This window comes from Carcharhinus amblyrhynchos, chromosome 15 (genome assembly GCF_965287045.1).
Source record: "Carcharhinus amblyrhynchos chromosome 15, sCarAmb.v2.hapA, whole genome shotgun sequence".
Taxonomy (NCBI): domain Eukaryota; kingdom Metazoa; phylum Chordata; class Chondrichthyes; order Carcharhiniformes; family Carcharhinidae; genus Carcharhinus; species Carcharhinus amblyrhynchos.
In genome coordinates this window covers 36,538,108-36,550,715 of record NC_137338.1, presented here as the reverse complement: position 1 = coordinate 36,550,715, position 12,608 = coordinate 36,538,108, and the positions used below count along the sequence as shown (strand labels likewise).

The 12,608-nt window shown below is 40.7% G+C and overlaps 1 protein-coding gene across 1 annotated transcript in view; it reads left to right on the top strand.

Moving 5' to 3' along the window:
- Positions 1-12,608, top strand: part of f5 (coagulation factor V) — an 85,677-nt gene that overhangs the window by 18,578 nt on the left and 54,491 nt on the right. The window contains exons 7-9 of the mRNA XM_080203266.1: positions 780-936; positions 2,788-2,977; positions 4,848-4,950. Coding sequence (XP_080059392.1) covers positions 780-936; positions 2,788-2,977; positions 4,848-4,950 — 450 coding nt within the window. The remainder of the gene's footprint in view (positions 1-779; positions 937-2,787; positions 2,978-4,847; positions 4,951-12,608) is intronic.

The following is a 12,608-nucleotide window of genomic DNA, read 5'->3' as shown; positions in this document are numbered from 1 at the left end:
AATGATGTGAAGGTATGAGAAGGGGTCAAAAAGGATTCCCAAGAATGTTTCCAAGGATGAGGAACTTCAGTCACTTGGAGGAGCTGGAGTTATGAGGAAGACTGACAGGGGAGCGGGACTAGGTGAATTGCTCTTTCAGAGAGCCAGCACAAATACGATGGGTCAAATGGCCTCCTGTGCCAGAACCATTCTTTCATTCTATAAATGTATTTAACAATGGAGCATCCGCAACCCTCTAGGGTGGACAATTCCAAAGATTTGCAACCATTTGAGTGAAGAAATTTCTTCTCATCTCAGTCCGAAATGATCAATCCCCTCATCCTGAGACTGTGTCCCTGTGCTTTAGATTCTCTAGCCAGGAAGAAAATAACTCCGTGCCCACCCTATCAAGTCCTATTCAGAATCTTGACTATTTCAGTGAGATCATTTCTCACTCTTTTAAAATCCAGAGATTTACTCAGCTGTGGTTGTTTATTTATGAATCTGCATGTGTCTATATTTACTGTTATGTGCAATGTGATTCTTGCTTAGGAGGACAAAATGCCTCTAGGATATTTGGTAATCTGAAAAAGTAATGCGTGGTCTTAATTTGGAACATGTCCTAGTACCTTCATCCCATTCAGTTGAGATGGAAAGATGAGTAAATGAACTTCAGTTTTTCTTGTGATATCTACACCAGCATCATTTTATATTCACCCGATATGAACAATTAATTTAGTTAGTTAACAATACACAATTGTATGAATACGCTTATCTCCTTTTATTCTGGCACGAAACAGCTGGATTTTATGGATACCTCGATGTGAAAAAATGCGACTCTAAGTCGCCGCCAAGCTACCAGTCAAGCAGACGGAGAGGAAAGTTCCGCCAATACTTTATTGCAGCTGAAGAAATTATTTGGGATTATGCTCCTGATATTCAAAACTACATAAACAGGTAGTCTAATTATACTGAAATGGATGGATGGTTTATAACTTCTTCTGAGAAATCTTTTCTAATATTTTACAAATTTCTGCTTCTTCTGTATGTCTGGCTAAAAGATTGCTAAAATATTGTCCCTGTCACTTGTAGCTTTTCAATTTAACTTCACCACTGAAAGGAAGGATGCACGTATTCTCTCTTTCCATTTCTGTAACTGGTCTTTCTCAATTCCTGCCTTAGCTCCTTGAAACCTTCAAACATGCCTTTGTATTCTCTGAATGGAAGGGAATGCTGAATTGAACATATTGGTTGGTCTCCCCTGGCATTGTATGTAGGAAATCAAACCCATGGGCACTTTTCAGGTCAGGGATTAGAAGGTGGGGTGGATAATGGAAAGGCAGATTGCAGAGAGTAGTCAACCGGGAGGAAACAAAGGAAAGAGTGGAAATTAGAGAGGGAGATTGTGGATGGGTGGAGGGAAAAGAGGAAGACTGGAGTGAGGGTAGAGGGAAAAGACCTGAGAGTGGAAGTACCAGAAAGAGAGAAGCGTGCAAAACAGAGAATGTTGGTGAGGAGAGGGAAGTGCAAAAGATGGAAGAAGTGAAACAGGGAGATGAAGTGGCATAGGAAAAAAGGAAGCACAGAAGAGGGAAAGGAAGGGGAGCTAGGGCAGGACAAAAAGCAGTGGGAAGATGCATTAGGCTGTATTGGGAGAGGACAGGATAAGAGAGGCAGTTGGTCTAGGGTCATCTGAATGCAAATACCTTGTGGAGAACCAGGATGATGTGGAGATGCTGGTGTTGGACTGGGATAAACACAATAAGAAGTCCAACAGGTTTATTTGGTAGTAAATGCCACTAGCTTTCGGAGAGCTGCTCCTTCATCAGATCTTGGGTTCATGTCACACTATTTCTAACCCCTACGACTTGCTTGGGCTTGCAACATCACTTATTGTCCCGTCTGGAGACAATACACATCTCTTTAACCTATACTAAATGCTATCTCCACTCACATTGTCTGCACCTTTGAGGTTTGATTAGCTGTAAAGACTCGCATTCTAATCTGAGTGTTGTATCTTTTATATGCTCTGTTTGTGACTGGAACACCCCACTCACCCGATGACGGAGCAGCACTTGGAAAGCTAGTAATGTTTGCTACCAAATAAACCTGTTGGACTTTAGTGTGGTGTTGTGAGACTTTTTACTGTGAGAACCAGGATGCTCAGTGCAGAAGGTGGAATATGTGGTCAGATGTTTTGTTTCAGTAAGAATGTGGAAACAAGAACAAATTCTTACCTTGACAAGGGTGCTGTGCAGTGGCCTACATGGGTCAGTGTCTCGATTTCTCGCTCCTGTGCAGTTATCCCTGGTTGGATATATTCAATTGCAGTGGAATCATTAGCAAGCTATTCCTCAATAAACAGGGTGGTCTCAGCAGATGAGTTCTTGCTCCAATTGGTGAGCAATTCAACTTCACTGTCAATGGGTGGGATTTCTGTTGGTTGGTGATTTCTACCTCTTGAGGTCTGTGTCTGCGTGAGAGTGAACCTATGCTTTAGTTGCCAATATTTGCTTTCAGTTTGATTAGTTGGTTATTAATTGATCTCTCCAAAATATGGAAGGTGGCAGTGTGAGCCCCTCTACAAAAATGCAATACAAATAATCCTTCTTGAAGAGATAGAAAGGCCTAAGATCAGACAATGGAGGAGAAGTGAATACTTGCTACATAGCAGAGCCTGAAAACATACAACTCCAACTGAACATAGGGAAAGCACTTGAGCTTAGGGCTGCCAGTTGACCAATCTGATCTAAAATCTTCTTTCCTAAGAATCATTTTTAACTTTAATCCCACTCTTATTGCCCTTAGTGACTTTAAAACCAAATATTTGGAGTCAGGACCAAATCGTATTGGCAAAAAATATAAAAAGGCAATATATGTGGAATACACAGATGGCACTTTCACTACACGTAAAGAACCTTCAGAAGAAGTGGTTTCTATTTTACAAGATGCAATTGGGGCTCCTGTTATAAGAGCTGAAGTCAGAGATACAATTAAGGTATGCAATTTAAATAAAGATGCTTGTGCTAAGTATTGCCTTGGATGTTAACGGAGAGCATCTTTTATGGTATGTTTTTGGGAAAGCAACCTTCAAAGTAAAGATACACATTTGGACACCATATGCACAGCAGGCAGACAGGAATGCCCCAATTAACCATAACATCATGAGAGAATTATGTAGAATTGAGAGAATCCATCTGCTGTTCTGTTCTTTTAGTTAAAAAGATACACAATTCTCACTTTCTATTGCTTTTCCTTTTTTCTTTTTGCCTCTTACACACACGCTCTTACGCACACTCCTTACTGGAACATTGGGCTCTGGTGTGCTGGTATTTTGACACTATGGATGGCAGTTTATGAAAAAGCTGACACCTGCAGCACTCCAATCCATTTCTGGCATGACCCACCCTGAACTGCACCTTTTGAGGATGTTAACATGGGTGTTACGTGCCTGCACATAAAGGCCAGAATTCTTCAGTCTCACCTACCCTGCTGCTGCTGCCACAAGAACAAAGAATTTGGCACTCAGCCAAATCTCCGTTCATAGCAGTGGAACCAGACAGTACCAGCCACAGGTGAGGTTGGAGAGTTCCAGCCAAAGTGTGCCATTGAGTTAGCCAGTGTTTAATGCTGATTTGATGCCTGGCCTGCCATTTGTGACCTCACTAGTTAGTGCCCGCTTTTGACATCGAGATCCTCATTATATCACTGGCAGGGAGAGGGGAAATCCTACTCGTGTAAAAGCTGTTTTGGTCTCCCACCTGATTCTCTGCCTCCTCCTCCATTCCCACCAAAAGATACATCATTCCCTAAAATGCTCTTTCTCACCAAAACATCAGGATTGTTGCAAGAGCTAAGAAGCAATATCACAAAGCTTTGAACCGCCATAACCAAAGTGTCCCCCCCGCCTTCCCCTTGTATTTATGTAGTGTGTCAGCCTAGATTATCAAGGGCTGAATTTCTGCAGAGATGTTGCTGATCATTTGCCATTTTTTAAAAAAATGACGAACCTAGGCTGATACCATGCTGACCATCTAGGACAAGGCTGCATCAGGTACATAGTTTTGAATACATATTTCAAAGTTTGATAGCTGACACTGTCAGGAAGGTTGGAACTAGAGGAAACAGGTTTCAGATATTTGGTACAAATAGGAAGAGTAAACCACTCAGTCCTTCAAACCTGCTCTGCCATTCAATAAGACCATGGCTGATCTGATTGAAGTCTCAACTCCCCTTTCCTATCTGCCCCATGACCCTTAACTTCCCTGTTGATCACAAATCTGTCCAGTACAGTCTTGAATAAATGAAGTGACCCAGCCTCCACTGCTTTCCAGGGAAATTGCAATCCATAGATTAGTTCCTCAGAAAGAAAACCAATTCTTTTCATCTCCGTCCTACAGGGGAGACCTCTTACTCTTAAACTATGACTCCTGCTTCTAGTCTCCCCCAGAAGAAGAATGATCCACCTGGTATCCACCCAGCATTTTGTATATTTCAATTAGACTACCTGTCATTCCCCCAAAAGAACCAAAAAAATTATTATAGTACTACAGTTTGGATTGCACCACCTGAACAGGTGGTGGAAGCAGATGCAGTGGAAAATGTATATGTAACCAGAAAAGAGTTGCAGGATTATGGAAAAAGAGCATAAGGATGGAACTAATGGAATGCTCATTCAAAGAGCTGATGGGCTAAATGGTGTCCTGTGCTATAAAATTCCAAGAAATGTGGTCAGCCATGATTAGCAATACAAAAGTGTACACAGTTGATAACACAGCATCTTCTTCTGTTTACAAGATGCTAAGGTATCTTGGAAGGCAGTGTAACAGATAACAATTTATTTTAATAATTGCCCTTTTGTTTTGCAGGTACATTTTAAGAATTTTGCTAGTCGTCCCTACAGTATCTACCCTCATGGTATAACAATTAATAAGCAGAATGAAGGTACTATTTACCCTGGGAATTCCACAGGTAAATTGACTTAATTTAAATCATTTACAACATAATCATCTGGAATTAAGAACACTTTAAGTCAATATATACTGTCATACTAGAGCATTTTGTTATAGCCGCATTCAAGGAGTAATGTTGTTTGAAGTCTGCTTGCTGCAGCTAATTCTGAAGGACCTTTAAATAGTCAATTTAAAGAAAAACATTTTCCCAATCATTTATTCCAAGCTTTAGCACAAAAAAAGGCAAAAATCAAGTGGGGCCAGGGAAGATATTCGACCAAAAAGAACTCGGATAAACTTAGAAAAATTAGATTCTTTTTTAAAAAGGTTTTATTTTGAACATTCTTTTACCTCGAGACAAAAAGCTTGAAATAAATTGCAGCCATGTAGGTAACAGCCCACAATTATTTTCACAGTTCACGGACACCATTTATGAAGTTCACCATCAGTTTCACAACCAGCCCTGAGATGTTTTTTAAATTGAAGGATGGTGCATAATGTCAGGCTTGACTCAGCGGTAGAGCAAATTAGGAAATTTGTTGTTTTCCCATTTGGAGTTGTCTTATTGGTGAGCTATATCAACCTATATGTACGACTCACTTTTTGGCTTCCAATGGATTTAACATCCAGTGGAGTGATTTCAATTAAGTATAAACATCAACCTCATCACACTTTTTCAACCCGATCAGCAGCAGTTACTTCTGTGCCTCACGACTCCCACATGATTGTCTCTGTGATTGTTCAATAGCAGCTCAATATAAGTTCCTAACATGGATTTGGAATTGGAGACAATGCAACAGGATAGATCCAGGCTGACGTTTAAGATCAGAGTAAATACGTGACTAAAATTAGAAGGGAAAGTTACAGGACTGGAATAACTTTTGATAAGTGTACATGGTTCAACATGATGGAATGAGGGGAAAAAATGTATTTGTGATTATCAGCTGGTGTGAACACAATTTATGGTGGATCAGAGCTCCATAATATTGACTCTTACCTTTGACGAGAATCATGATGTTTTGTTAGGAAAGAGCATTTTAGAAGATGATATCCAGAGATGTGCATGATAGCAGTATTGTGTAACAGCTCATGATTTACTATTTTTACGAAACAGAGGGAGATTTGTTAAAAGGAGCTAGAGGATTGAGAACTATATATAGAACAATGATGACCATTGTAAGGGATGTTAGCGTTGAGTGTGGAACATTTTTCCATTTCAGATATTCAGTGACAGAGATGGAACAGTTCTGCAGCTTCTCTACAGTGCACAACCACCCCCACCCCCACACACACGCACACACACAGCATGGTGGCAGTAATTAGTGCTGCTGCCTCACAGTACCAGGGACCCAAGTTCCATCTGTTCTTGGCAATCTTAATGAGAAGGGCCATAAGGATACTTGAAGTTAATAACTTACGCACACAGTGCTAGTGTGACTGTGTGTGTGTGTGTGTGCGCCTTAAAGTAAAGTTTATTTATTAATCACAAGTAGGCTTACATTCACATTGCAATGAAGTTACTATTGTTGTGGGAAATTTACCACTTCGGAGTCAGACTTAGAGATTTCAACAACATAGTTTTATTTCGGACATGAAGCTTCGGGAGAAAGCAGTGGTTCTCCGCAGTACTTGGCAGTTACCTTCTCAACTACACAATGATAGTTGATCATTTTTATACCTTTTAGACAATAAGCAGTACAGACATTAGCAGTTAACACATTATTACAAGTTGAATAGATAGATACGAACTCTGATAGTTAACACATCGTTACAAGCGGACAGGTATGGACATGGATAGTTGACATCTCATTGTTCATAGAATGGATACATTTATGCAGTTATGTCCTCTATCAATGACTGGTTTCGATCAATCCAGTGGTTGATCTTGTTACATTTATGTCCCCATCTGTGGCTGACCTCGGACTCGTTGTTCTGGGTCTGTCCTTATCTAAAGTGCCTCAAGCTCTGACCAGCTTCCTGTAGCATTTCGGATCCTGCATGTTTTAACTTCTAAGTAACTGTCTGTGCTAAAAGCCAGTCCCTTCCCACGTAACCATTTTGTGTGCCAAGCAACCATTTTGTGTCCATTGCTTTAATTCCCCCACTACATTCCCCCTTTTTGGTCAGGATTATGATTTAACAATCCCCAGACCAACAACTGCATCTTTACATGTAGAGGTCTATCTTCTTTCCTTTCTCGTCATCTTCAGGGGTTCCCATCATGTATTCTTCCTCGATGGTTACACTGGTTCCTGGCACAATTCGTGTCTCCATTGCTTTACAAGGACATTAAGGCATCCAACAATTAGGCAACAGACAATTACAATTGAAATGAGTATGATCAGTCCATGCATTAAATAGGATCCCCAGGATCCCCCCCATTAGCCATTCCAGCCAGCTACTTCCTTTGTTGGGTCCCTGTCTGAAGTTATCAAGTTGTTCTCTGATATTATTAATGACTTGGGTAATGTTATAGGATTCATCTGTGACATGAGTTATGCATTTGTTTCCTATGATTGTACACACTCCCCCTTGTTGTGCTAACTGGTAGTCCACTGCATATCATATTTGCTGAGCGTATAATCTCAGTTCAGTCATTTCTTGGTTGATAGCCTCCAGCTCATTTGTGGACAGTGTAATGGGACTCATGTTAGCTCAACCGAATGGACGTTTCCATTTGATAATTACCAGGTGGTGAGATGAAACGGGGAGTCAAGTAAACCGACAATTGCAGTATAAACAAACTAACAATTGGGACACTAAATGCTACCGGGCTAAGAAGGATTTGTATTCCTCTTCAATGGTACTCGCATGACAGAAACACCAACCCTCCTGATCCTTTTTGCAGTAGGATAATCTCAATTCAGCCATTTCTTGGTTGACAGCCTCCAGTGCTGCTGAATTGCTGTTTCCTAGGACTGTTAGTCCGCAAACAATATGATTTCTCTCAGGCATTTCTGTTCATCTCAGGTGCAAGTAAATTGACCCCTATTCACTTGACAGTGCTGATGGACACACTGTCTGTACACAGGAATCATTCTTGGGGACCAACGCATATGCACATCCCCATCCCTGCCCTGTAATCCAAAGTGGATAGCTTGCATTATCCGAACAAGCTCTTCCTCCCACCTGTTGGAGCCCCCTGCTCCCAGGATCTGTGGGGTTTACAAATTCCACACATCTTTCAAGTATACCTCTTTTATATTTGCCAATTAGTCCCTTACAGGGTGCCTCTGTTGTATCTACTGTGTATAAGTCATGAAGGGTCCACCCAGGGTGGCCACAAACAGGGCTTCTACCAATTGGGCTAACGGGTTACAGACAGTTCGATTCCCATGTAAGAGTATATGAGCCTTGTAGAATAGGATATTTTCCAAGCCAGTCAAGCTTACAGTCGCAACAATGCAAAGTAATAGTTACATACGCGATTTCACACATGTCCGCAATAAGCAAGTATCAGTCCTAATACTTCAAGTTATACAGTTTCAAAATTTATACTGTCAACCCAAATGCGCCAGTTACTCTTGCTTGCAGTCTTCACCTGTTTTAGGGAAAGCAATCTAGTCACTTTAATTCATTCATTCATTTCTTTGCGTAATTTCAGTTGGGCCTAATGTTTCCATATACCTTTCCCTCTTATGTCTAGGCAGGCACAGTGTCTCCACTAATTATAACTTAATATGGCCCATTCCATTTTGGTGCAAACCCTTGTTTGTCAGGTAATGTTTTTACTAGGACGCAACTTCCTGCTGTTGGGACATCAAGGAGCATTTCAAGCTTTCTCTGTGCGTCTTTTTTCTTTTGATAATCTTTTACCAATTTGTATATCTTTTTGAGTTGGGTGCTTAGTTCCAAAACATATCTCCAGATTTTATCTTCTCATGGACCTATATCAGTCCCACCTGTTATGATGCTTTCTAGTAATTGCATCGCCCGTCCTGTCATCAGTTCATAAGGGGTTAATCTGGTTGTCCGGTTTGTAGTAGTTCTGATTAGAACAGAAAATGAAGCCTCTTCTCTCTGCCCATTCCTCCTCTATCAAAGTACAAAGCCAGGACAGTAAAATATGAAAGGTTACAGATTCAGACGTAAGAAACGGCAAGTCACCTTAGAATACTGAACACTGAAATAAAATTTAATTATAAGGTGTTGCTTTTTGCGTAATAATTTGAAGAAATATTCTCTAGCTCTGTACAATTCTTGATTAAACCCCCAGTATTTAAATTTGAAGTGGATCACTTTTACCAGCATCAGGGAAAGGTATAGCATGTATTCAGCATTCGGAAGCCCCCCCACCCATAGAAAGCTTAGTGTGAATCAAATAACACTTTGCACTGGCCTTTTGGCTGCAGCTGGACATCCATTCATTTATATATAATCTTATCAAAAGACATCGCTTTCCCCATTAAAATCACATGCTGTACAGCTTCAACCTTTCTATGATGTCCTCTTGCATTATATCTAATTTGATCATTTGTTTGCGTGCAAGTGCCACATTACAGTACTTCACAAAATGCCACTACGCTACCTACAAAGAAGTGCAATCAAATGCTTAGCAGCAACAATTAGCAGCGTTATGCAAGTTTTTACAAACTATGGCAAAGAATGGTTATATGCTTGGAATAAATAGCCTTTTCATGGAGGAAAACAGGAATTATGTTTTTACCATTACACAATATATGATCTATGAATATATTATATAAAATTGGTTAAGGGTTTTCAGGATTTGATTTTATTCTTGGGTCTATATGGCAGTGCTATACTGTAATCAAGTTGTATCATACCACTTTTACACATCATAACCGTGATATCCAAACCCTTTTAATTTAAGTTGTTCCTATTCTTAAACTGAGTTCCAGATTAAAACCCCTGCGTTTTAGAAAAATAATAGGCACTGAATCAAAATCAAAGTAGGTACGATACATACTGGTTAATTGATTAAAACGTTTTGGTTTGATTTTACCTGGCTAGACTTTAAGCTTTGCAGTGTTTTTATATTTGGCAAACCTCGAACAATAGATGGCACATGAAATTCCAACGGCATAATTTTAACTAGTCACAGAATACTAAACTATGAGACATTCGTAAATCACTATATTCTGTGGACCCTAATATTGCATTTCACTGACATGATATACTTTAAACTGACTTACAGACAATATATTTACCTCATTCTTTTGTTCCTGCTTTTCTACCCTTCCACAAAATTACTTATTTTTCTTCTCCTAACTTCTCAACTAATTCTCTCATAATTTCTACTTCGAGACAAAAGAAAGAGCACATGGTTCCCTCCAAGGTTTAAATCCTTTCTTAAAGTTTCAATTTACTTTCCAATTTTTATTTAAACTCTGTATCAAAGCCACTGTTGTAAAATCACAATTAGTGGAGGAACATTAAAACATTAAAGCAAACAACAACAAAACATCCACGCAACCACTTTGTTAAACACACACAGACACACATGGAAGTTTCCAACATTCATTCCACAGCATTTCCTTTTTTATTCAAACTTAACATTTTGAACTGGGATGAAAATAAAACATTTAAAGAGAATACAGAAAGTTGATTAAGACAGTCACTTTTATTCTTCTTTCTTCCGAACTATAATTAAACTCAAAAATAGAAGTAAATTCAAGAAATCTTATACTTAAATCTTTAACAGTTTTAACACTTCCCCAGCAGCATCCCCCCACCCCACCCCTGAGGCTAAACAAAAGTGCAAAGCACCACATCCACTGCCTGCAACAAATACTCCACAGGAACAAACAGGCTTCAACAACTCCTGTTCTCATTCTAATGCAACAACAACCACCTACATTCGACAAGCAACCAGACCACATAAACACACTGAAATACAAAAACTAAGATTTCTGCTCTCCACCTTCAGGTATGCCATTAGCCCATTCTATCAATTCATCGTAATCTTGGGACATAATCACTCCCATTTTTAGGATGGTTTGGTGAGCATGAGAGAACCCATCCTTGAAAGCCTGGATGAATGGTCGATTCCCACGACCTGGGTTTACTTGCCCTGAGCATTCTTGATATACTTGGAACAACCGTTCCCCGTATTTGGAAGCTCCTTCCCCCCTTAGCTGCTTGGTTGTGGTAAATTCTGCTCTAGTTAGTAGGAGCATTCCCTGAAACTCTCTGAATTTCTGTCTTAAACTGGGTGAAGGGTGCCTGTTGGACATCTATTTCTGCTGTTAGGGCAACTACATGTGTCCATCGTCCCGCACTATAATCCTACGCTGGAGGAGTAGCGGGTCCACCTGCTACCTCCCTCCACTTGAACACTGAACAGGCTGCCTTAACTAGTTGGTGTATGTCTCTCAGGTGTAATTGATGTCCTACCCAAATTGTATCTAATTCTTCCCAGAATTTACTGTTTGCGCTTCTAGATTGGAATTTACCCAGGAAGCCATTATCTGCTGCCTCTCTCCTGGGGTGAATGGTTTATAATTTGCCTTTGGCATCTGTTCCCCCTTGGATTACTGGTGCTAAGTTGTGTTCTAGCGCTTCCCACTCCTCTGGAGGAGCGGTTGGTCCCTGTCGTGTGGACTCATAAGGAGGTAGAGGGACAGTTTCCCCTCTCAATTGATTCTCTTCTAGCACTTCTGTTTCTCCAGTTCCCTTACTCTAGATTCTAATTCTCTAATCTTTTTATCTTCACTCCACTTTTTAGAAGAGGCGACTACTTGTTCAATTAGTCCAGCTAACTGATGTACTAATAATACCCCTGTCTTAAGAACATAAGAAATAGGAGCAGGAGTAGGCCATCTAGCCCTTCGAGCCTGCCCCACCATTCAGTAAGATCATGGCTGATCTGTCGTGGCTCAGTTCCACATTCCCGCCCTCTCCCCATAACCCTTAATCCCCTCTCTTATCAAAAACCCATCAACCCGCTTCTTAAAAATATTTAGCGAGGTAGCCTCCACCACCTCAACGGGCAGAGAATTCCAGAGATTCACCACCCTTTGAGTGAAGAAGTTCCTCCTCAACTCCGTTCTAAACCGCCCCCCCCTTTATCTTGAGGCTGTGCCCCCTAGTCCTAGTCTTCTTTGTCTTGTTTCTCTTTTCCCCATCTATCCACTTTGTCTGCTATTCTAAGGTCTGAGAATCATCTCGGCCATCCCTTTGCATCCTCTTTATTAACGCTTGTCTGTCTGTCATGTGGACTTCAATGAGAGAACCTGCAGATTCCCTCTTACTATATCGCAGACTTCACTACCCCCGGTCACTGTTGCCTCCTTGGCAATGTGTTTTAGACACCATATGGCCATGATTACTTCCTTGTAAAGTGTGCTCTCTACCATAGGGACTTCACTACCTCCGGCCACTATTACTTCTCTAGCACCGTGTTTCACTACCATCTCAGGGTTTCAATTTATATTCACAGCTTCACTACTACCGCCTCAGCAATGTGCTTCTCCACCGGAGTCCTGCTGTAGGTCAGAGTTGATCATTTCTTTTCCGCACCACTTTTACAACATTGATGGTCCAGTACCCAACTATGCAAACTTTCATGCAAATAGGTGGCAACTCTGCGTTTGTTCGCTACTACAGAGTTTGATGTTAACCGACCTTTGTCACATGTGCTTCACAATCCTCAGTGCCCTTGGTGCCTCTATGCCCACTTCAGGATCCTGACCTTCACGTGGGGGATTTCCCCTCTTA